Source organism: Centrocercus urophasianus, unplaced genomic scaffold, assembly GCF_019232065.1.
Source record: "Centrocercus urophasianus isolate 14NV4802_14NV808 unplaced genomic scaffold, USGS_Curo_1.0 seq_483, whole genome shotgun sequence".
In the NCBI taxonomy this organism is placed as follows: Eukaryota; Metazoa; Chordata; class Aves; order Galliformes; family Phasianidae; genus Centrocercus; species Centrocercus urophasianus.
The window spans coordinates 1-26,417 of NW_024885070.1; the positions used below are offsets into that span (position 1 = coordinate 1).

At 37.8% G+C, this 26,417-nt stretch overlaps 1 protein-coding gene across 1 annotated transcript; it reads left to right on the plus strand.

The window, feature by feature from the left end:
* Window positions 1-2,635: 2,635 nt before the first annotated feature.
* Window positions 2,636-23,413, plus strand: LOC122168982 (PR domain zinc finger protein 5-like). The gene is made up of 4 exons (XM_042834699.1): window positions 2,636-2,811; window positions 8,104-8,187; window positions 20,419-20,541; window positions 22,234-23,413. The coding sequence occupies exons 1-4, from the start codon at window positions 2,719-2,721 to the stop codon at window positions 22,252-22,254; spliced, it is 321 nt and encodes a 106-aa protein (XP_042690633.1). The 5' UTR covers window positions 2,636-2,718; the 3' UTR covers window positions 22,255-23,413.
* Window positions 23,414-26,417: the final 3,004 nt, after the last annotated feature.

The window sequence follows — 26,417 nt, forward strand, 5'->3', positions numbered from 1 at the left end:
GAAGAGATCAATGCAGATCACAGTACATAGGCTGTTGGTAAGAGGCTCTGGGAACTGGACACAAAAGCATAGTTCTCAGTCTCAGAAAATGGCCTTAACAACGGACTGACACAAATGTTTTCCATGCTTGTTTGTTAGTGCCTTAACTCAGAATGATATCTGATTGTTCTGCACTTTCTCTTATTTGGTGGTTGCTTGTATATGTGGACGGGGCCTCGGAGGCATCCCAGCCTGACTGCTACTGACTGATGGTTCATGAGACTGAGACAGCGAAGTTAATTCTGTCACTGTAGTTATACAACATGGTATGAATGCTTCATGCCTTCAAACTGCTTCCAGTTATCCCAGCAAAACCTACTGTACACGTAGCTTTTGTGGAAGTGTTCTTTTATTTGTTCAATTGGTCATTTTGGAGATGACTTTGCTGTGCCAGCAAGAAAATTCCTTTCTCTGGTGTATTCAGAATTCTCAGTCGAATAGTGTTCATGGCAGAGGACAACAGCAGGCTATATGCACCCACGTTACATATGCATCAAATACAAAACAATAACTCAAAAACATAATGCTCCACTCTTACTGCTGATTAATGATGAACAAGCATGCATCATGATATGAGCCTTTCATCATTCTTGTCTAATCTGAGTCATTTGGAGTTTTGAGATCTCACCCTCCTTGCAGTTGCATATAGGACAAAATAGAAGAGCTGTAACACATCTCTGCATGAATTACAGTGTTACCTTTATGTTCAACAAGGCTGACTTTATCCCTTGCAACGTCCTTTCTATGAACCATTAAGGGTAATATCAACAGCAGATGAAACTTTATATATATGGATGACTAATTAAACTCTGAAATCTGTAATGGTGCCAGGGCAGTTGTGAATATCCAATTCACATGATAACATGCATAGTGCTACAAAAGGAGAGATTGTTTCGGCATCAGTTTTGTGCAAAAGCTTCTTTCTTATTTTTCTTAAACTGAAGGAGGTGCAACCAGCTGTACTTCATGCTAGAATAATAATGGATGGAGTTTATAAATGAAAGCAACTATGCCTGCTTCTGGAGCTTAAAAGCAAAAGATGTAAGCACATAGCAAGTTATATTGCAGTATTTCTATAAAGTTATTTTAAGGTGAAATATGGAGTATCACTAAGTCTTTTTTTTTTTTTAATTTTTTTTTTCTTTTTTTTTGGTGGAGAAAAATACTGAGGACTTCCTAAAGTGAAAATTACTTTTAAAATATTCATAGACCTTGGAAAATGTCAGAAAATTATGCTAATATTTTAATTTTATATGAACTAAGACAGATTGGCCTCAATTCCATAAAGTGTTATAGTCTAGGAAGATGTTCGGTTACGGATGTTGCTTTGACACTGGATCTTAATTAAAAGATAAGTTTTTTGCTGTTATTCTTAACGCTGAAACTGTAGGCCTGGACAACTTGTTTCCTCTCTGTTCAATGTAATTGTTTTCAAGGTATTACAGTTCTTATTTACATATATACCTTTTAAAAATTAATTGTTTAGTTAATCAAATCTAGGTTTTAAAGCTGCATGCCCAATTATTCTTTTCATTCCCAAAGTCATTCTTGCAACAATGTTTTTTGACTCTCAGGACATTTTTCATACCAGTACAAGATTTTTTTCTTTACTTTTTTGAGAATTAGAAACTTTGAATACTGAACTTCTACTACTTATCCATTTGTTAATGTCTCTGGAAGAATACCAAGCAGAGGACCACCATGCACCAGGGGTGTGCTTTTGAGTACTGAAGCATCTTTAACTGTTTATAAATGTACCTTTTTTTTTTTCTTTTTCTTCTGATGTTTTCCCTGTGCTTGCCACACAAGCCTTTGTACTTGCTTCTAACTGCATAATCAGATGCAAACAAATCCCTGTTCAAATACAGCAGTCTCTACTTCAACTTATTGTATGAGCACGGCAATGTGTATGATGTGGACAGAAATCCCAACTGAAATTAATCAGCTTTCTAGAAAAAAAAAAAAAATCAGTGCTGGGCATTGTGGCTTTTTGAAAAGGAAGCACTCTGGTGAGATCAGAGCAAACAACTGAAGTGCAACAACTTTTTCCCTGTTCAAACTAGATTGTGCGTAGCGCTGGTCAGCACACAATACCCCTGCTGGATATGTCACCAGATATTGGAAAGTTTGCTTTCTCAACAGAAAACAATGTTACTTTTGGGTTCCTTTAGGGTTGCTAAATTTCTGGTATTCTTTGAAAACTATCTGTCTAAGTGAAGAATTACATGATTTCTAAAGTCTGCATTCCTAAGCTAAGGCGAGAGGTGGTGAGGGTAAACCCGAGTGATATTGAACAAATGTAGTGCTTGCAGAAAGTACTTCGTAGCAAGGAAGATCTTTGGGCCCTAGGCCCAGAGAGAATACTTCTGACCTGCTCAGAACAGCCGAGCCCCGACCCAGAAGGCTGCACCAGTCGCTGCGGAAGCGGAGCCAGCCCCTCGACGGCGCGAATCCCTCGAATGGTTCTCAACGACCGCTGCCCCGCCGGGCGCGCGCGCCCCCTGCCGGCGCCCCGCCGCCTCTGCCAGGTCGTGGCGGGTAGGCTCCTCCCTCCTCCTCCTCGGGAGCGGGACGAGCCCCGCACCCAGCCCCTCTTCCTGCCCCCTCCCCCGGTGCAATGGAAGTCCCCGGGAATCCTCCTCCTCCCCGCTAACAGGCGGCGGCCCGGCCCGGTGCAAAATGCTGGGCATGTACGTGCCGGACAGGTTTGCCCTGAAGTCGTCCAAAGTGCAGGACGGGATGGGGCTCTACACGGCCCGCAAAGTGAAGAAGGTGGGTGACGGCCTGGGAGCGGCGGCGCGGCCCGGCGGGGAGCCGCTGCCACGTATCCCGGCAGAGCGGGGCGGCTCAGCCCTGTTCGCTCGGCGCTCGCCCCACTTCCGCCCGGCCAGGCTCCCTCTGCCCGGAGCCAGCCGGTGCCCAGCGGGGCGGCGTGCCTGGGCGGGAATGGGGAGCGGGATGGCCGGCCCGGCTACCTGCGGCGGCTGTGCTCTGCGGGCTGCTGCTTTCCCAGCTTGTCACGACTTTATTTCATGCTTCTGGGTTCGCCTAGTCCTCCCGGGACGGACGTGCCCGTCTGTCGTGCGCAGGCTCCTGCCTCATCCGAGTCGCTGCAGCCCGGCGGGCGAAGGGTTAATTCCTCACTACGGGGCCGCGTCCCCAGAACTGGGGAGGGTGTGATCCCCCTGACTGCAGCTACCCGAAATCCCTCCTGTCCCAAACAGGACGTGGCTCCTTGTGCTCAATGACTGAAGGGAAAACCTCTTAATCGTTTGGAGTCCCTATTAAAACTGCTCAGTTGACACGTTTGAACAACTTGTTTCAACCGCTAGAGGCATACCTGAAGTTGTGAACCCTGCATTTCTGTGCACTTCTACTTACTGTAAATGTCTTGCTTTACATCTTTGCCAGGTTTTGGTGCTGACTTGGTTGGGAGGACTGCCAGGTGTTGCAGTGTCCATTGGGCTTAAACACCGTAGGGTAGATGTGCCTCATCTCTGAGGCCTCCTTTAGGGATAAAAGGAGGAGAAGGGGATCGAGGTTTTTATCGGTTGGCTTAATGGCTTTTTTTTTTCCACTGACGGTCTGAACGCTCATATTAAACCTTTGGGAATTCACACATGAAGGAAAGTTGTAGACTGCTATCGCACATGCATCCCTGGACTCTGAAATGGAATGAACTCGAGAGTGAAAGTGACCAAAATTAATATCTGCGTGTCAGTATCTGCTGAAAGTCTGAATCCTCTTCCTTTATACTGTTCTAAATCAAGTCCTTAGATCTGCATGCTAGGAAAAATAGATCTTTTTTCTTGCTAGAACTGCTCCATATCGTTTCTGAATTGTTTTTTTTTCACAGGGCAGGTATATGCTGTCAGAGCTCTGCCTGCACAGCTGTGTCAGTGTGAGCTCCTTGTTCAGGACGTCCTAGCAAAACCCGCAAGTTGCCTGTGGGATGTGTACTGCATGTGAAAAGCAGAAAGGAAAGGCAGAGACGCTGACTGTAAGATCTTTCAGAGTTTTAGGAGCATGTTGCGAAGTGCTTATTGTGGATTTGGTTTTTGTTTGGCATTGAATCCTCTGTGCTTTTAGCACCAACAGATGTGGTATGCAAAGCCCTGGTCAGAGCTATGTGCCTGACTTTGCTTCTCAGCAAGATGAGGAATCAGCTTCTGAGTCGCCCTATGAAAACTGGGCGTTGTTTAGAACAAGAATTCCTAAAAATGGTTAAAGAACTAAGCACAATGTATGGCCTCAGCTGTTCAGAGAACAGTAGATGTATAAAAAGCACAAATAATACACTGGATATTACCAGGCTGTGTGTTACTTTTTTCCCATGGAAAAAAAATCACATCTGAAGTGCTTTCAACTTTCCCCCTGCCCAGTCATGAGTGAGGCAGCAGTACTATGCTTCATGGCTTTGATACAGAGTAGTTAACAGCTGTCAAACAAGTAATTAATTGGTAATTAATTCTTCAGAACTCTGAGACTGAGAGTAGTTGCTGAATATGACACTGATTGAAAAATAAAATCTGTGTTCTTGAGCTGTGCCCCAGCCTGGATAAAAGAAGGCTGTGTAGTGACCTTATTGCAGCTTTTCAGTGTCTAAAGGGAGCTTATAAGCAGGAAGGGAGTCAACTCTTTACAAGGGTAGATAATGGCAGGACAAGGGAAAGTGGTTTTAAGTTGAGGGAGGGAAGATTTAGGTTGGATGTCAGGGGGAAGTTCTTTACAGAGAGAGTGGTGAGGTGCTGGAACAGGCTGCCCAGAGAGGTTGTGGATGCCCCATCCCTGGAGGTGTTCAAGGCCAGACTGGATGGGGCCCTGGGCAGCCTGGTCTGGTATTAAATGTGGAGGTTGGTGGCCCTGCCTGTGGCGGGGAGGTCGGAGATTCATGATCCTTGAAGTCTCTTCCAACCTGGGCCATTCTGTAATTCTTTTATTTCCTATGAATAGGATGTAATACACAGCTGTATTTGAAAGTCAAACACACTTCAGATGATCTTATATCAGAAATTGCAGTAACAACTGTCCAAATGTTAAATACCCATGAAGAATACTCTGAATATTAAAGTGTTTGCAAAATTTTGGAAATGGTATGTTTTGAACTGCTGTTACCTATCATCTGCCTTTGTGCCTTCAGGCATTATGCTATGTTTCCAATTTTTTTTTTTTTTTTTTTTTTTTTCTGAGGGTGTAAAAGTGAAATATGTTTGTTTTGTGACCTTTATAAAAGCTGTCATTTTCTTGTAATTTTTTTTTTCTCCAGCATCTGGAGTTTGGCTGCAGCACCAGTATGATAAGACCCCTGGTATAATAATGAGAGCTATTGCATTTCTCAGTGTTCTGCTGAGATCGGAACAAGATTTGTCACGTTCTGAAAAGCAGCTTTTTTTGAATGATGTGCCTTTCATAACTTCAGACTGCTTTATTGATCTGTGAGGAAGTCTTACTATGTTTCTGATCTATATATTCAGTATGATAGCGTGCTTATTGGCTAGGACTAATTGATGTATTGGAAAAAAAAGATAATCTTTGAGGCTGAATTAATAATGGTGCTTATCCCCATGGGCCTTTGTGTTGTTAGATCCCAGGTTTTGTGTCTCTAATTTCTGCTTTCTGTCCAAGTTTGAGGAGCCGTAAAAAGCACTTGGAAGTTTGAATCATCTCCAGTTCACGTTACATTCTCTTTATATTAGAGGTGGGCATCTTGCCTTTTGCTTTCTCTATTGTTCTGAGCTTCCAGAAGGACTCAAACATATTGCAGTAAAGGTTTATTACCTTGGAGTAGTTGAGCTAGGAATGACATATGGTGTTTCATGTTTTCAGTCAGCACGCACTACTAAGCTGTTGCTGTGTTTCACCCCAGAGGCGATGCAGGGTTCAGTGATGGGTAAAATTAATCCTGTAGGTGCTTTATCTGGTAGCTAGGCATCTTTTCGGTTATGAGGATGAAAGTATTACTGAGGTGAGGGTTGTGGAAACTTCCAAAGTAGTTAAGGAATTAAGTCATCACTTTCTGCTCACTGAAGTGTTATTCTGCTGCTGAAGTGAGTCTGGGAGACTAGTTATTGAAAGTTCTGTATTCATTATGTGCTTAAATTATTTCTGTATTAAATTTATGGAGAATTTATCTTTTTCTTTCCATAGAAGAGAAGAGATTATAGTCAAACAATAGTTCTTTTCATCTTGATAATTGCTACAAGTAACCGGAGATTCTGCAGATGCAATTATGCCCTTCTTCAGAGCTCAGCAGTTGTAGTGAGCTATTTTCCTTTCTGCACTAAAACTACTTGATGCTTTGTAAAAATGTGGGAAAAGCAAGTTCAGTTTGGCATGAGGTATCTTCTCCACAAGGGCCTACCTTATCTTCACTGACCCTAGAAAGGACCATACAGCTCTACAACAGAATTACTCTGCTCTCATCTTGACTTCTTCCTTAACCTAAGAGAACAACACAGCAAATTGCCCCCCTTGTAACATCTGCATGGCCCCTGTTAGTGCTGTGCTTCTGGAGGGCATTCAGGAGAAGATGAGGACATTGGTGGCTGTGCACAGGTAATTGTACTGACCAAATTTCACCTTCATTGCAAATGGAGTGAAAGAAGAAGGGAATATTAGTTTGAACGTTAAATCCTAGGATTTGTAAGCTGACAGGAGAGGACCATTGACTTCTTATGATTAGCTGGAATGGAAAACAGAGGGAAGTGAAGGAGCTGAAGCCTCGCAGTGCCAATATTTGCTATCCCTGCTAATATTTGCTAACCCTGCCCATGTTTGCGTCCCCATTCATGATTTGGGCTCCAATTTTTCTCTGGTGCTTTTGTCTTTTTAGCTCCTTTATTTGCTGGTCTTTCTAATGATATCTTTGTTGAGCACATTTCAAACTATTGCTTCTGAGTTCTGTGTCGTTATTATTCAATGCCTATTTTGTTTTTTTTTGTTACCTCCTCAGATTTAATTTTTTATTTTTTTAATTTAGTTGGTTGTTTCTAGGAGGAATCATCCTGTAGGTCTTCCATGCCACTTCTTCATTGACACTGTACACACTGGCAAGGAAGGAAGAGGGCAAATGTGCAGCAGACTGTTCCTAGGATTGTGGAATGTGCCTGCGGGAGGATATTTTCAGAGAAGATTGATCCTTTTATTAGCCAAAATGTTGTGAAGATGAAACAAATTTGTTTCTGATTGTGTAGTTATAACTTGTAATGCCTTAAAGTATATTAGAGCCTTTCTATTTCAATACTGCCTAAAGGAAAGTAGTATTCTGCATTCCAGTTTGTATGGTTTATGATTGCAAATAAGAACAAGTGGAAAAAAAAACGTTAGACCTATATGAGCACTGGGTATAGAATTTACCCTGCTGCTGACATGACATCTAGAAAGGAAAAAAGAAAAAAACCAAAACACTGAACAACAAACCCTGAGACATTTGGAAGGACATATCAGTGGATGTTTTCACAGTATGTGTTAGCGCTAGCAGGTGTTAGAACATTTTAATTCTGTTTTTGAAGGCTTGAATTAATTCACAGAAGTGTGCATACTCCTACTTTTAAAAATAAATCCCTCTGTGTGTTCAAAACCTCAAAACTATTTAGTGATTTGATCTGTGGCACTTCAAAAAGTAGTGTTGCAAATAATTCTGCAAATAAATCTAATGAAAGCTTTGTGCTTACCAGATGTCAGATACTTTGCATTTAGTAGGATGTCTACTGCAAGGTGATTCCTGAGAATCCTAGAAGAAATCTGGCTTGTAAATATAACCCTTATTTAAAATCTGAAAAAATGCTATTTGCAAAATTGGAAATTAAGTGTGAAGAGGAAATATGGTTTCAGGAGATTCACCACTCTGTAAAAAGAGTGTGAATGAGCTTGAAGTTGAACTCACAGTGTTGTGCATGTTTCTGTCAGATAGTGGGTTTCCAAAGGAAAACTGCCCTTTTCCACTTGAAGCTAAAATTGAGACCTCTGCTGGAGCTTGGAAATTCACTGGCTATTTATTTTATTTTTGTGTGTGTGTGTGTCCATGTGTCCACTGATTCATTTTCTTTAATAATCATTTCTTAGGGTGAAAAATTTGGCCCCTTTGCAGGGGAGAAACGAATGCCTCAGGAACTGGATGAGAACACAGATTGCAGGCTCATGTGGGAGGTGAGTAGTCCACAGTGACATCATCACACTTAGCAAAAACTGCTCCCAGAATTAAGTTTTACTGTAACTTTTTTTTTTTTTTTGAAGTTAAGGCTTAAGGATACTGTAACTAGTCTTTGTACTTACTGCCAATGTTCATGGACTTTTTTTTTTGAGAATGAGAAATTGCTTCTTTTAAAGGATAAAGAAATGGCAAGTAGTAATTTCTTATCAGTGAAATGTGAAGATATGAAAGCATAACAGTGCTGTGAAAAATTGTTGAATAATGTGAAAGAAAATGAAAATGATTCAAGTCATTTGAATATGGGAAGGTGGTTTTCAGTTATGAGATACTGATGTATGCTTACCAACAGCTGCCAGCTCATATAGCACACTGTCTACTGTGATGCTTTTAGTAGCATTTAGTAATTCTATGATAATTGCAAGATAAATAGTATGATGAAAGTTTTCGTATTTACCAGCATTTATAATTCTTTGTATAGGTATGAGATCTTTAGCAAAATAAAAACCTGGTGCTATGCGCAAATGAAGGTACAGGGGTTTTCGGGGCTCTTCTAAACTTGTTTGAAGCACCTGCTTTTGTACTTCTGTTCCATCCTTATAATCTTTCTTTTCTGCTGTAGCTCTTTGAGCCTAATTTCACTCCCTCCTCCCCCCCCTTTTTAATTTTTTCTTTCCGGATGAGCACTTTGAACTGTAAGCACATTTAGTCCTCATTGATACCGGAAAAGATACTCATTTTCAAGGTTCTTGAAGCTTCTTGGTTTTCAGTGGTTAGGCATGGAAGAATGATGGTTATTTGGATGTTGTATGGTGTTGTATGGCATGGTGCAAAAACTTAGGCTTGACATCTGCCTTATCCATGCATTTATTGAAAAAAAAAAAAAAAAAAAAAATCAACCCACATTACAGCAAACCAAACTTATTTATAAAAACCAATGAAAAAAAACCCAAACATTAAGATCATTGAGAACCTTGTAAGAGAGCACAGTGTTGTTACAGTCTTAGCAGAGCTATAAATAGATTCAATGCAGTAGAATGACATGTGAAAGAATACTAAGAGCTGAATGCACATTTTGTTAAACACAGTCTCAGCTTAAATCCAGTGATGGAGTGGCAAAAATATCCCTAGATGAGTATTAACTCACGTCTATGAATTCGTGTACCTTTGTTTATCTCTCTCTCTCTCTCTCTTTTTTTTTTTTTTTTTTTTTTTTTTACTTTAGGGACTTACCGAAAATATCTGTTCCCATAGAGGTGTGGGACAATTCATTCCCCCGATTCCTTTGGTTATGTATCAAGAGCAACTGTTCTTATCTTGTTTGTTCTCAGCTGAAAAAACAACAATAATACATGTGCTTTTATTACAGATGTTTGCTGAATATGTGTTAATAGGCCATGGCTTACTTGCCTTTTCATAATGTTTCTCCTGTTGATTTTAAATTAATAAAATATTTGAGCTAGAACAAGGTTTTTAGAAGGGATGGTAGGTGGATTATGGGAGCTTTCTAGCTCCTATAGGTTTTTAAGTTGGTTGGAAAGCCATATGAGTTTCCAGATGTCTCATTGCTGATGATTAAATGAGATTTATCTGTTTCTGTAAGTCAGAAAATAAAAGGGAAATACATGTATTTATTGATGACACTAATATGACCCCATTGACAGCAAACCAGAAAATAAGATTTTTATGAGCTGTTCTAAAACCGTTCCATAATATCTTGTTGTAACCTAGTTTTGAAAGCCTTGAAAAGATTCCTGCATACCAAATTTTATGACTTCCTGAATGTTTGAGCCTAAGTTGTTCATGTTTACTGAAGTTGATCTGAACACGAACTTTATATTATAATTTGAATCATGCTGGGAATAGTCTTAAGTTGAAAATTGAGACCAGGAATGCAGAAAGTAAAAAGTAAAACAGTCCAAGTAAATGGTTATTCCAGAGACTGTGGGAGGCTGTCATAGCAACCAGCCAAGTTTGTGTGTAGTCAGCTGTACCAAATATATTAAAAATAATTAAGTTGATGACTATTGGATGAAGGAACTTTAAGGCCTGAACTCGTGGTCCGACTGCATTAAAAAAAAATATACTTTCAGAGAGGGCACCTTAAGAAAGAAAGCTAAATAGTAGAATCTTTTCAAAGCTCAAGTAAAAATGAACCTTAAAGGAGCATTTAAAAGCTGGTCTTATGAGGAGTGGCTGAAGGAGCTGGGAATGTTCAGTCTGGAGAAGAGGAGGCTTGGAGGAGACCTTATTGCTCTCTGTAACTATCTGAAGGGAGGTTGCAGTGAGCTGGGGGTCGGCCTCTTCTCTCATGTAACTGATGATAGGACTAGAGGAATGGCTTCAAGCTGCGCCAGAGGAGATTTAGGCTGGACGTTAGGAAATACTACTTCTCTCAAAGAGTAGTCAAGCACTGGAATGGGCTGCCCAGGGAGGTGGTGGAATCACCAGCCCTGGAGGTGTTCAAGGAACGTTTGGATTTTGTGTTGAGGGACATGGTTTAGTGAGAACTATTGGTGATAGGTGGATGGTTGGGCTGGATGATCTTGAAGGTCTTTTCCAACCTTGTTTATTCTGTGATTCTGTGATTTTTTTTTTCTTAGTATGTGATTTTTGAGTTCTTCAACATTGTGAAATGATTTTCTGTAAGGAAGTTTACTGCATGCATTTCTAGTGGTGTAGAATAGTGGTCTCTGACGTGACCTATCTTGAGCAAGCTCTTTCTCCAAGACCAGCATTGTGAGTTGGCATCTTTAAGACATCATGCTGAGATGGAATTCATGAATCATAGAATCTTTTTAGTTGGAAGGGACCTTCAAAGGTCATCTTGCCCAACCCCTCTGCAGGGACACCTGCAGATACATCAGCTTGCCCCATCCAGCCTGAATTGTGTGTGTTATGTTTTTCTTTGGTCTTTGGGAAAACATGGAACCTGAAGGAATTGATTGAGTCAAATGATTTTAAAAACTGTTCTAAAAACAGTAAGATTTGTGTTTAAATAAAATGCAGCATAGTGCTACTTGTCTGCCCCTGAGCTGTTCATGCAAAAGGCTCCAGAAGATTGGGGTGGGATTGAGGGATCATACATGGTGTTACTGCTATCTTTGTAAATAGTTACTTGCTGAAATATTTTATTTACAAGTTGATGGACAAATGAAAACCATTTGATGCTGCAGTAACCATTTAGTTAGGAATAATAAAAAAGACCAGAAAATGATTGGATGACTTTGTGCTTTTTCTTTCTTGCTGTTGATAAGCCACCTTCCAACTGTGCTTCAGCCCCTGTGCAACTATATCTGAATGGAATTGCATGTTGTACTAGTTAGAAGTGTAGCTAGTTACAACTGATGATTTGTGAGTTTTGTGAGATTTCTTAGCATCCCACTAGCGCCTTGATTAAGTACTTCTTTGTTGGTCTTTATTAGTGTAACTGACAGAGCAATTTAAAATTATGTGCATTTGCTTGAAGATAAAGTTCTCTGGGGCAAGAACAGAATAATCTTTAGGTATTAAATTTCATGGAGGTTTTTATCTCTGGAGGATCAAATATCCTTTTTAATATTTATTGTTCCCTTCAGGATGGAAAGGGAGGATATCTACTCCGTTTATTTTGTTTACTATTCGTAACTGAGAAAGTGGTATTCTTTTCAAAACTGTTGGATTGTGACGAACATAACTTTTTGGTTTGGTAAATGTTAAAACAGGAAAGACTGGAAAGACCTAGTCCTTCTTCAGATACTCTGACATTCTGAGGAGGAATGTTCAGGTTAGGGGTGGCACTTAACACATCCTGTAACACTGAGTGATACACATCTCACATTTGGTTATTGTGTATCTGCCAAGATGGTTGCCTTCATTGGTACATCCAATCCAAGAGCAGAAAAATGCTAGCAAAAAGATTTTCCAGGGAAGGTAATACTTATGTTTATTTATATTAAAATGTGAAATGAAGGTATGTTTCTGCTACTTCCAACTGCAGTGACAGTTAACAACTTTTCAGTTAACAACAACAAAATCCACCAGACTACTATGAAGGTAGCATAAAGCCTTCTATTAACTGCAACTAGCTTTTGGTTGAAGCTTTAATATTTGCTGTTTGAGGTATGAGAAATCGAGTGATTGAAACTAATGACATTGCTTTTTTCTTCCGTATCTTGGTAGTAGAGTGTGGTTCTGGCATACGAAAGCTTTTACATATAGGGCATTAAGTTGAATTTGCTCAAAATTTCATGGCAAAGTAAATAATAATTTGAAGATTTCTGAATTTACTCTCAAGGTTAATGTTGTATTGGAAATCTAGTTCCTAGCAATATGGTCTTTATTTTTTTCCAGTGTGAAGACTAGCTTCCTGGTAAATATTTTTAAAGTTGTTTGCTTTTAGTACTTTTTGGGGGATCTTGAAAGTAAGTTAATTTAAGACAACTTCTGCCAAACAAAAGTAGGACATGGATGTTAGGATTTCCAGAGATATTTCCCTTCTATCAGTTGTGATTTTGTGTCATAGATTCTTGGTATTAGTGAATTAATACCAATTGAGACAGATGGGTATCTAAAAATAGTCATTAATATTTTTACTAGTTTGTTTATGTAGCTAGATTTCATAAATGACCTATTTTAAACCTTACTTTAGTCATCTTTATCATTGTTAAGTGTGTGACTTTGAAGTCTTTATAGTGATTTTTGAAACAAGCCCATTGTAGGACCTTAATGGTCAAAATAGGACCTTAATGATCTTTTTGTGATGAGAAGCTCTGAAAGTGTCTGAGAATGTTAGGATCACTGCTTCAGTTAAGAGATGTCTTCAACTTCTTAGAAAGTCCATTTTGATAGTTTGAGGTGCTAGCACTCAGATTTGAATTCATAATAGAAGGTCAGACCAAAATTGCTTCAGGAGACTTGGATATCTTCACAGCAAGCGTGAAGCTCAACCCTTTTGAAAGTCTAAGAATGAAAACTTGTGAACCATTCTGTCTTTGTCAAAAGTCAAATAATGTCATGAACCAGCAGGAGATTCATTAGTATGAAAAAAACGTTGCTCTGTGTTTTGGTTGGAGGAAAATGTGTATCACCTATGAGCCAATATTTCTTCATCACACCACAGCAGCTGCTGTGTTAAGTTTCTCTTTCAATTATTACTTCAATACTTTCAATAGTGACATTAAAATGTGAGTTTCTATTCCGTGAAGTAGGTCTGAAACTCAGGATGCAGAAGCGTTGCAACTAGCTGTTTCACACCATTAACAATAAAAATAATGTTTTCATTAACAAAAAAAAAAAAAAAAAAAAAAAAAAAATAAAACATAAAACAAAACTTGAGTGAACAAAATTCCTTTTTTTTTTTTTTTTTTTTTTTTTTTTAATTTATAAACATTTAGAAAATGGTTTCCCAGAAAGCAGGTAACATGTTAACTGCCTTCAGCAAGGATGACCATCTGCTTATTTTCAATGAAGTTTTTTTCCTTCTTTTCTTGACAGATGTGCATAATATGGTGCAATTGCACTCACGAACATTTCTACGTAGCACATGTAACACCTTGAATGCATTTTGAAAGTCTGTAGATAATTCCAGTGCATCATGAAATACTGGCAGATGAGTGATGGTGTGGATGGGCACTACGAGCATCTTAGGCATTACTGAGATGTTTGTAGGGTTTCATCTGGTAGCTTATACAATTTTTGTTCCCCCTAATACTTTTATAGTGATACAATATTTGCTATTGCAGTATAGTCTGGTGCTATCCTGGTTGATCTTGAGGTAAACCCACCTGTATGGTGGCAGTGAATGTCAGATATTTCATCTTACTGTAAAGATATTTGACTGAACTGACATCTTATGTGTTAATTGTCAAGGGGACAATTCTCAAATACATCCTATTTAGGTGTTTTGTTGGGTGCTTTTGTAATGTGAATGCAGTTTAGATGTTGAATTGTAGTGGTGACCAAATATTAAGGGTGTTGTAGTAAAACAGATATCTTGCCATGAATTGAGGCATGAAATTTGAACCTTGTTCTGGATTCATGCCACTTTGCCTATACTTAAATTTGAAGGGAATTGCTACTTAATTATTTGGCCTGTGAAACTAAGGATGATTGCATGTCTGTTAACATTACTCCCTGGTAGTAAATGGAAGCTCCAACTTATCTTCATTGGCTACAGAAATCTCAGGAATCTTGACCAAGATTGTCAAAAGGGCCTTAGAATTAAATGGATCCTAGAATAGGGTGGTCTACTGAACTACAGCAGACATGATCAACCTTTTTGGATTTATACCTCTTCATTTAGAGGAATGAAAGATAAGGTCCTGTTTCTATATAAAAATGAAACAACCAAGAAACAAACAAACAAAAGACCACAGAACAATGTGCCATCATCTATTTGTGTCCAGGCTTTTCAGTTCTATTTCTAGCTCTTTTAACAGCTTTCGCATGTTGATCATCAGCATATTATGTACTTCTAGGTCTTTGTCAACCTATGAAGATGGCTAAATTCTCTATTATTTAGAAGCTGTGTAATGTAGACAGGTGGCAGGTTCAAATATAACAATATTAAAATAGGAGTATGTTCACAAGCATTAAAAAATTGATCCTACTTAAGAAAAATTTCAGGGAACCTCAGTGTTGTAAAAATCTTGTGCCTCTTCTCTAAATGTTTGATAGCCATTAAGAAAGAAACACTATAATCATTCAGATTTCTGGGGAAAATGCAGCTATTTGCTTGCAGATTATTTAAGAAAAGACTCCTTAAAACATTTTCTGCTTTAGTTTGTAATATACAAAAGTGTTTTTCACTTCCTTCCCCAGTAAGGTATCCTTTGTTTTCCAACAGTTTCCTACAATAAATATTTGTGGTAGGGAAGTAGCCCTGAAGATTCTTGGAGTGGTTCAGTGATGGGAAAGGAGATTGGGAGCAGACTGGAATTCTGTGGCAGAATGATTTCTGTTTAGTTCTTCAGGTCTCATGAGCAGTAAGTGGTAAGGATATGCGTCTGAATACTTGTAAAAGAGGGTTAACAGATATAAACAAGGCCAAGAAATCTTAGCTTATTTATAATGGAGAGTTGGCTTGTTGTGTTCTGGAAAATTAATTGCTGAGTCTTTATTCTGTGGTAGTAGAGAGAGAAATTGCAGTATCTTTAAGTTTCTTGTGGAGCACATAAGCAGCTTGACAGTCTTTTTTCTCTTGCTGTTACAGCTTGCATAACTGCCAGAATTGTGGTGATAAACTGAAGCTATTATCATGCATGCTTTTCAGTGCTGCTGATGGGGAATGCAGAAAGAAATTTCCAGTCACTATGGCTAGCAGAATTTTGTGGTCCATTAGAGCAATGACTGTCTTAGTGACAGCCATTTTTGATCCTGTCTCCTTCTAAGTATGAAAAAGTATGAGCCAAGTGAAAGTGTTTTATTTTTTATTTGTTTGTCTGATTTCACTAGTCTGATTTTCTTGTTTGGTGGTTGTGTCACAAAGCAAAAGGCTGGCTGAGGACTCAAGTGAGCTGCTGTTGGAGAGTGCGTCCTTTGGGACATACTCCAATTGTCATTGCAATTCATTAATAGTTCAGTATGGATAATATTTAAGTACACTTACTTTCAACTGAATATATTATAGAGTCTAACTATTTATTTTTTTTAACCACCATGATTAGTTTGTACTGCCTTTTAGTTTGAAGAGTATACTTGCAAAGCAGGAGCTAGTCTGTTTGTTGGATTTTAAAAAATAAATAGATAAAGTTTGATATTCTCTGCTGTGGTGCTCAAAGACCATTTACACATTTTAAAACACACACTTGTCCGTCTAATTGGTGAGGAAAGGAATGGTAAATATCACCAATCCAGTCTGTGTTAAGTATGATGTTTTGACTGTGTTTCTCTATTTTTTTTTTCCCTTCCTCACCTTTGTGCGTTTAATGCAATATTATTTCTTTATGAGGTGGAAAAAAAGCTATAGAAAATATAGCATGTTTTTGAAGAATTTATTGTATTCTTTTATCAATAGTTTCCTTCTGTGTTAAGTCTTTTTGTATTTGGCATCTCTTCATGGATTGGCAGAGATGACTACATATTGCTGCTGTGAATATAAGTCATTGCTACATAGTTTAAGAATCAAGCTAATGCAGGAGAATGGATGAAAAGCTAGTTGTGTAACGTATGCTTTTCATAATAGGATCTTGATTGTTTTTCTAATCCCAAGATCTGATGGAAACCTTTATAGGACATGCATGGTGGGCCTCCCTAATGCAGTCTTTAGTAGCTGTAGTTAAGTCATAGAGCCATTAGCTTGATTTCAATTGCTCACAGATGTTCATCTTCACTGTTAACCAGGCCAAGTGAAGTTTTGCTCTGTGGGTGTTTCGAAGAGGGTGATTATTACAATATAATTGGTGCAATACTTCTGTGAGGAAGGGGGTGGGAACTTTTCAAAAGGTAAATACACCATTTACATGTATTTTTGTGTAAAGTTGGGACTCACTTTTATGGTTTGCAGTTATTCTGCCCAAATTACTGGTGAACCCAACAGTTCCAGCAAGGAGCGGATATTATTTCCTAGTGGAATAATCAGCAAATTGCAGAATAGCTAAGCCAGGAAAGGACCTCTGGAGGTTATCTGGTCCAACTCCCTTTTTCTGGCAGATCCACTTAGAGCCAGTTTTCTAGGACTGTGTCTAGACAACTCTTGACTAGTTCCAAGAATGATGATCCAGCAGCCTCTCTAGAGAAGGTGTTCTACCACTTAGTGTTAAATAATATTGTTTCCAGGTGTGTTTAAGTCTGTAGATTTGACACTTTTGGCTTTGCTTAATCTGTGCATTTGAAGTTGAATAACTTTTAAAATTTAAAATTTTGGCACCTTTTCATGATATGTGCTTCTTAAGATACGTCTTCCTTTAAAACAACAGTAATACATTTCAAAGACTTATATTTGTTTGCAGAGCCACAGTAGGTTTCTTGTATTAATATGAGAACAACATGCTGTCATCAGCAATTATGATAATTAAATACAGTTCTTTTTTCTAACGATATCTTAAAAGTGTAGGTAACTTAAGCAGACATACTGAAGACATATTGCATCTGTAAAAAACAAATACAGCAAGAATGTGAACAATTTAAATACAAAGCCATGATGACAATCTAATTTTGATCTTGCATAGCTGAAATCCCTAGCTCTTAGGAAATACTTACTCTGGAAACTTCTTGTTGATGGATGAAAATATGTTCCTCATATAAATAAATCATATGGAATTTTTGTAGTTCCTGTGACCTTTCTTCATGGCTTTCTGTCTTCTGTTTCAGAGAGATTCAAGTGATACACTATTTAAAAGAAAACAAGGAAGCCATTTTTAAATGTCATAAATGGAGCTGTATTATTTCAGCAGTATTTCTTTGTGTTTTAAGAGCAAAGAATCACTTGATTAAAATTAGGTCTCTCTTTCTATTCCTAGTTTTGACAATGCAAACTAGTATTTTGTCGCAATCATAGAAATTCTGTGGGTCTGCGATGATATGCAAAAGCTCCTGATGTGGAGATTGTGTCTTAAGTAATTCTTTCTTTAAAACATTTGCTAACAGAAATATCTGATAATTTGTTAGATTTGGTGTTACAATTATTAGTAAATATTATTTGAAGACATTGGTTCTACTACTGCTGATGCTCTGGAGTGGGAACAGTGCAATGACTCATTCATCTGTTAAAGCTGTTGTGCTTACATGTGCCTTCAGTTCTACAGCGCTACTTTTTAAAGTTGATTCTTCACTTAGTGAACAAAATCTGAGCGTGTTTGTTTGCCATACCAAATAATTTATGCCCCTTCACCTATGTAGTATGTCAGTTTGTTGTTACTGAAATCGTTATTTCAGGCCAGCATATAATCATAGAATGCTTTGGTTTAGAAGGAGCCTTAAAGATCATCTAGTTGCAATCCTTATGCTGTTGATTGCCACCCATTAGATCGGGCTACCCAGGGCTCCATCCAACCTGGCTTTGAACACCTCCAGACATCCACAGATTCTCTGGGTCTCACCACCATCATCGTGAAGGATTTATTTCTAATATCTAATCTAAATCAACCATCTTTTAGTGTTAAGCTTTTAACCCTTGTCCTGTTGCTACACTCTGCAAAAAGAGTTTCTAGCTTTCCTGTAGGCCCCCCTTAGGTACCAGACGGCTGGTACAAGGTGTTCTTGGAGCTCTCTCTTCTCTGACTGAAAAAATTAAGACTGACTGATAATCACTGGGGCTACATATTTATATTTCTCTTGAATAGGTGTGTATGAAAGATGTTCAGCTGAATTGTAACATAGGGTATGCGAAATGCTTAAATGCATTTGTACTGTTCTGAAGATAGTTTTTCTGATGTGTGTAAGGAAAAAAAAAAACATCTGAAAAAACACTGTGGGAGTCTTAGGAGGGAAGTTCACATCACAAAATACAGTTTTGAAAAAATATGTGTTTCTGTGATATTTAGTATTTATGTGGTACAATTACATTAGCAGTAGTGCTGACAATACTGAAATGGTATTTTCTGGATTTGGAATTACACACAAGCACGGGGGTTGGAAAGGACTTCAATAGATATTGAATTCAATCCCCGTGCTGAAGAAGGTACTGCACAGTAAGTTGCATAGATAAGTATCCAGATGGGTCTTGAATATCTCCATAGAAGGAGATTCTACAATCTCTCTGGGCAATCTGTTCCAGTGCTCCATTGCTCTTCTTATTGTGAAAAGTTCTTCCACATGTTACTACAGAACTTCCTATGTTCAATTTTAGGCCATTGTTCCTTGTCATATTGCTATGCACCACTGAGAAGAGCTTGGCCTCATCCATTTGCCTCCCATCTCTCTTTAGATAATTATGAATATTTCTCAGCTCCCCTCCCAGTCTTCTTTTTCCCTAGCAGAACAGACCTCATAGGAGAGATACTCCAGGCCACTTATCATCCTTGTGGCCCTCTGCTGGACTTCTTCTTGGAGATCCCTTTTCTTTTTGAATTGAGGAGCCCAGAACTGGACACAGTACTCCAGATGTGGCCTCACCAGGGCAGAAGAAAGGGGGAGGATCGCTTCCCTCAACCTACTGGCTCCGCTCTTCTTAACTCACTATTGGCCTTCTTGGGTACAAGGCTACACTTCTGGCTTAAGGCCAACCCGTTGACCACCAGGACCCCAAGGCCTTTCTCCATGGAGCTCATCTCCAGCAGATTATTTCTTATCCATGAGGTTATTCCTTCCTAGGCTCAAGACTCTACACTTGCTCTTGTTAATTCTCATCTGGTTTTTCCCTGCCAACTCTCCTGTCCGTTCAAGTCTTGTTGAATGGTAGCACAACCTTCCATAGTGTCAGCAACTCCTCCCAGTTTTGTATCATCAGCAGACTTGCTGAGGGAGGACTCAGTCAACAACCTGGATGAAGGGATAAAAATGTTGAACAAGACCAGACCCAGAACCCCGCTGGGGAACACCGCTAGTTACAGGCCTCCAACCAGACTCTATGCTGCTGATAACAACTCTCTGAGCTCAGCCAGTCAGCCATTTCACAGTCCACCTCACTGTCCAGTTATCTATTCCACACTTATATATATATACTCTATATAACACTTATATATATATACTCTATATTTCATAACAAGGATGTTGTGGGAGATGATGTCAAATGCCTTGCTGAAGTCAAGGTACACAACATTCTTTGCTCTCTTCCCATCTACCTACCCAATGATGACGTCATAGATGGCTACCAGGTTGGTCAAGCATGATTTCCCCTTGTTGAATCTATGTTGACTCCTCCTAATAAGTTTCTTTTCTTTCAGTTGCTTGGAGGTGGCATCTGAAACAGGTTGCTCTGTCACTTTTCCAGGGATGCAGGTGATACTAACTGCCCTGTAGTTTCCCAAGTTCTCCTTCTTGCCCATTTTGAAGACTAGAGTGATGTTGGCTGTTCTCCAGTCTTCAGGCACCGATCCTGTTTGCCAAGATCTTTCAAAGATGATAGAAGGTGGCTCAGCAATCACTTCTGCCAATACACATACTCTTTCAGTACATGTGGGTGCATCCCATTGAGGCCCATGAGTTTCTTGTATGAGGAATAATTGTATTTGGTATAAAGAAGCATAAAGAGGAATACTTGTTTTATGCGAGATTCATTTGCTGAATACCAGCAAGCCTTAATATTTTGTATGTTAGTGTGTTTGGTAGATGTGCTAGATGTTAATTTTCCTTATTTTGAAATGTTTCAGGTTCGTGGCAGTAAAGGTGAAGTCCTTTATATCCTGGATGCAAGCAATCCACGCCATTCTAACTGGCTGCGTTTTGTCCATGAAGCTCCATCACAGGAACAAAAGAATCTGGCTGCAATCCAGGTAGATTTTGTACATTCCTACTATTTGCTTTCTAACTTGATCTCCTGTTCAATCGTTATCTTGTGCAGAAAAAAGATTTGAGAAACATAACTTTCCTTTTCTTATCTTTCCTTTTTGGAGGTGAACACTTGTGCTTAAATATGGTACCATAAATAAAAGATATAAAGACTGAAGGAGTTGTTAGTTAAAATCTGATATTCTTTGAAAGATTTATATTAATCCACTGAGATGAAAGTGCACTAAGTAAATTGTATGAGCTATTTCTCATTTATAGTAAAATGAACAGTTTACATTTAGGAAAAGTCATTTCCGGAGTAGTTCGTACACTTCTATAATGACAACCTAATTTTCTCACTACAGCCTTTCTCAGTCCCAATTAAGTTTTTGCCTGAATGCAGTTGTTTCTTCTCATGATGGAAATTAGAAACGCAACTATGTAGCTCTATAGCTGTCTAAATCAAGATTAGTGATTCAGAGATCTTTTGTGCTGAATTCAGGTATGGACTTAGATGTGAGAAAAGCAAAATCTTACCTTTGCTTTATAGTTAGTTTAAAACGTAATGCAGCTTTTGGCAAATTTGATAGCAAGCATGATGCTTAAATTATTCCAGTAGAAAACAGAGAATTCAAGAATCTAATTATCTGATAGGATGATCATGCAGTGCTTGAGGATAAGTTAATAAAAGCAGATCATTTTCTAGTCTTGGCAGCAGATCTGAATTTATCCAGCTTATTTTTTATTTTTATATTTCTCATTTGCAACGTTGTGTGGTAATGAGTTCCATTGTTTTAATTACATATTATGTGAAACATGCTTATGCTTTTCTTTTAGCAACTTTTTAATTTCACTTGATTTCTCTTCATCCATGTGTGACAGTGAATAGTCACTTTGTTCCTTATCCCGTGCCATCCCTGATTTTATAAAACACTATTATATCCTTTCCATTTTATTTGACAACTCTTTTCTCAAGCTGAAGAATCTTAATCTGTAAATTTTTGGAAGCATTTTGTGACTTTGCAGAATGATAACAAAGGCAGCCATATTTTTCTAGTTATAGCTATTGTCCTCTTAGAGATTATGAAGTAAACAAGCTCTTGGAGCTTTTTTTTTTTTGCACAGCTCAGTAAAATAATTTTCAATCCCCCGTAAGCAAAAATTACTATGCTGTTATTTTTTTTTTTTTCTCAAGACATATTCTTGCCAGAAAGCTGTTCCAAGTTAAAACAGCTTATACTCTAATGTAATCAAAATCTGCATGTGTATATGCATATAAATATATATATGCAAATTTATATATATATATATAAATTTATATATATATAACAAAGGAGCCTCAAAGACCATCCAATTCTAACCTCCTTACTGTGGACAGAGTTCCCACTGTCAAGGTAAGGCTTTCCAAGGCCCCATCCAATCTGTCTTGAATGCCTCCAGATATGGGGCATCCAAAGCTTCTCTGGGCAACTTGTTCTAATGGCTCCCCACCCTCTGAATAAAGAACATCTCCCTAACGTGCAATCTAAATCTTCCTTTTAGTTTAAAAACATTCCCCCTTGTTATATCACTATACGCCTGTGTAAAAATCAGTAAAAAGGAGAAACATTAGAAAAACAGTATAAATGTTTATCAGCATTTCTTAAAATTATAGTTCTGCTTTTTTGTCTTGAAATGATTTTTTTTTTTTTCTCCAGGATTTTCCAGCAGATCCCTGAGAAAATGATTAAAAAGAAGTTTATTCTGAAGCCAATCAGAAATATTTTTAGATACCTTTATTTGCTGAGAAACAAATGAAGTAAAACAAGAAAAATGTTTAATAATAATAATAATAAAAGATTAGTTAAGTTTCAGGATGTAGTTTTGTGAAAGGTGCACACTGATGGCACTCCAATTTTTGTGCTGAAGATCTGATGCTTCCTTGAATATCATGTTCTCTAGAGGGGCTCTTGTCTTGTTTGGTTTTTAAGCAAGCACTGTCCAGTGAGATTTCTGCTGCCGGTTCTTAGAGACTTCATATGTCCTTCCTCTTTTTGTTTCAGCAGTGAGCCTTTCTACGATTTCCTTTCTGCTGTTCTACTGCATCTCTTTTCCCTAGCAATTTGATTTGTTATCTGCCTTCACTTGATTTGCACCTCCTACTTTCTAAAGCTCTAGTTCTACTGAATGGCAGTCTGCAGTTTACATCTGCAGCTTTTTTTCATGGTGATCCTGTGTAAATGAAAATTCAAGGATGATCTCTCTAGAAACTAAAGGTATATCTACTGCTGTCTTTCAGACCACTTTGTTTCTCTCCAAGTAATAATCTTCACATATCTCTGGCATACCATTGCTAGCTGAAAATATCTGCAATTTTGCTTCTGATATTGTTTCTTTGTACTTTGTTATTGTTCCTGTTTTACTTTGCTACTGACAGCTTTATCATCAGTTTATCCTTTGGATCTGTATGCTTTAATCTTTGGATCAAACTTCTTTAGGTCTTTACGTCCAGGCTGCAGTTCAGTTTTGAGTAATGTTAAGGGTGTTCACTGTTCGCCCATTCAGCAAAACCTCTTGTCAGTAATTGACTGAGTGAGTGCTTTGCTATGATTTTCCATGATGTTTGTGGCAAGTCAATGGGTAATTTAGTATGATCACTGTCTGTGAAATTATTTCTGTATTTTTTTTCCCTCTGTCTTGTTCCTTCTGTTATATCAAGACTTCAAACTTGAAGATTTCTGGCATGGCCTGTTGTCCTGCTTACAGCACTAACTATGAAAGACCCTCATATGTGGTCATCAGTCCTCGGCATTAGTCAAGTATGTATTATAATCATTGAATAGTCAGTGTGATATTAATTGCAGTCAGTGTTGGCGAATGTGAGGTAAGCTTCACAAGAGGGAGCAGTGTGAACAATTAATGTTTGTTATTACATTTTAAATAAAACACTCAGTAAAATAACCTGAATTTCTGAACAAGTCTTAATAGAATGTCACATCCAGTGTTTTTATTAATGAAAATGGTCATTTGAAGAAAGGAAAAGTATCATGAACACAAATTAATGAACACAAACAGAAATTTACTGAGTCATCACTTTTTAAGTGCCATTGATTAACAACTGACAACACTTGTATATTCTTTGTGAGTGAAATTTTGTGTCTGTATATATATACATGCATTTAACTACAGGTAGCATGAATAGGTACAGCTTATGTTAAGTAAAGCTAAATATGCACATATTTCCTTTCAGGGTTTTGTTTCACTTTAGCAGATGGAGGTGCAAGTGCCAAAGCACCTCTATTTCTCTTGGGAAGAAAAAAGCCCACATATCCATGAGTATTTTAATTCCATAATCTTTGTATCTTTGTACTTAATAATAGGCAGTAGCACTTTGCTTTGTGAAATCAGAGGACAATATGCAAGTGGAAAATTTCCAGTATTCTTTATTTAGAATTGTGAGTTGCCTGTTTGCCACAAAGACAACATGTTTTACAAAGAGGGGAAAGGTATAAACTTTGTTAAAATGCTTCATTACAACTACGTTGAGAAGTTGCATTTCAAAACAAATACCTAGATAATTAAAAGGTTAAAAGAATTCAAAATAGAGAGTACTACATCAAACAAATTAAAAGCTTTATCTTAAAGAATGATTATGCTTTATATAATAGAATATGTCTGCATAATTACAGAAAACCAATTATCTAACTAAGAAAAGAAAATAGAATAGTTAGAAGTGGTTAAAGAAGTCGTGTTCTCAGCAGCACGTTATAATTACCCTGGAGAAATGTAAAACTCTTCAAGATGCTTTTATTAGTGAAGAATTTTTATGAGTTTGGTGGGGAGTTTTAAAGGAGTATTTGACTTCTCTCTTTTAGTTTTGCTTACTTTTTGAGGTGAATTTTTACTGGTGAATCTCACAAATCAACAATGATTACTTAAAAATAATTGACAATTTATGATACTAGCCTATAAAATGAGAAAATAAAGCTTGTACACTTCACAGGTCCCCTTTCAAAATTTCCTAGGAGACTTTGTATGAACTAACAAATGTGCGAATGGAAGCCAAACGAGTCCTTTTGTTTTTGAATTCCCTCTGCTGCTAATTTTCACTAATTCTCTTTCCCACTAGTTTTCTTTAGCAGTGTCCAAACACTCCAACAGGAACTTTTTGGTCCGCTGTGAAAACACATTGTTTCACTCCAGTACTGATAAACGTTATAACCTTATATTCAAAATAAAGTTATCAGTTCACTGTTTGCTGCTTAGTGTTTGGTATTCTGTTTAAAGGAAAAAAAATTTGGAATCCTATGCCTCTGTATACAAATAAGGTAAACCACACCCTTAGGTTGATTGGAAAATATGATTAATTCATCACAGGTTAATAGTATGCAGTGATTAAATTTAGATCTTGTACGAAATGCTTACTCTGTGGTAAAAAGGCATGGGAATTACTTTATATAATGGTGCTTTTTTTTTTTTTAATGCAATGCTTAGTAAAACGTAGTAAAATGTTCTGGAGAGATCTTCTGGTGACATTGTGGGGTGTGTGTTGGTCTGACTTCTGGCATTGCTCGATGGTGGAGCAGTGATGTTTAAGTGTTCTTTGACTAGAAACATCCAGCATGTATCATTAACAGCTCTTTTGTCAGTTGTGCCAATATGCTGCTAGAAAATAACAAAAGAGGTTGGAGGGCAGCAGCACGGATTGTTTTTCTAGGCATTTTGCGGTTGAATTGCTGCAGGGCTCTCTAACTTGTTTCAAGTATTTATTAAATGAATTAATCCCTTATTATATTTAAAGTAGCTTCAGGTTTACAACTTCTGCATTAATAGAAACTGTACTATTTGTAATCTTTTTTTGCCTTGGGTTACTCCTTATCTATTTACTTACAAATATGACTTCTGATATGTAGCAAAAAATACGTTGTAATTATAATAATCTAAGGAAAATGGCTCCTATGAAAAAAAATCTGTATTTTTTCCCCCATTTTTTGGAGTGATTAGTATTACATCTTCATTATTCTTTTATACTGAATGCATAAACTTATCTGTTTTTCAGTTGTATTTTTATTAAACACTCTGTGCTGGAGATTACTTTGCGAAAAAGATTCTCTTGTTGTTAACACGAAAACTGTTTTACTAACAGCATCGCAGACAGAATTTGAAATTCAAATATTATTTCATTAATAAGCAGGCAATGAGTCGGTCTAATGTAGCTCAGAAAATCATGAGTTAGAATAATAATTAGCAAAAACTGATATGAAGGAAGATATCTACTGTGAATGGGTAGAGTGGTTTGAAGATGTATTTCATGAGTGTAACAGAGGACTATCAGTATGGGAGAGAGAACGCTGTAGTAAGCATAGTAAATGTGGATGATCTAAAAGGCAAGAGTGATAGAAGAAACAGGGAAAGCAAAACCAAATTGTGTTACGCTGCTTAGTAAGTCTAAGTATTGCTGAACAGTTTTGTGAATGCCTGAATTTTACTGGCGGCTTCAGCATTACAAAGGAGAGATAGTATTTTGGAAGCAGTTTAAGAATCAAAATGAACGTAGTTCATTTTGTATGTTTGGAGGGGAGAATTCAAAATTATATTGATTCTTGAATTCTTCAGTAGGAAAGAGGAGAAATTTTAATTTAAATGTAACACACATTTATCTGTGTTTGAGTATACTCTAGTGCTGTTGAGTTAGTCTGTTACCGAAGAGAGGTGATCCTTTCATGTACTTGGCACTGGTGAGGTTTCACCTGGAGTACTCTGTCTATTTCTCAGCTCCCCAGCACAAAAAAGATATGAAGATGCTGAAGAGAGTCCAGTGAAGGGCCACACAGATGATGAAAGGATAGGGATAGGAATGCCTCTCCTATGAGGAAAGACAGGGAGAGCTGGGACTGCTTAG

Bases quoted from the DNA above. Each gene is read 5' to 3' on its own strand.
- LOC122168982 (XM_042834699.1), top strand. From the start codon at position 2,719: ATGCTGGGCATGTACGTGCCGGACAGGTTTGCCCTGAAGTCGTCCAAA. The intron at 2,812-8,103 runs GTGGGTGACGGC...ATCATTTCTTAG, and splicing joins CGGCCCGCAAAGTGAAGAAG to GGTGAAAAATTTGGCCCCTT. The intron at 20,542-22,233 runs GTAGATTTTGTA...TTTTTTCTCCAG, and splicing joins AGAATCTGGCTGCAATCCAG to GATTTTCCAGCAGATCCCTG.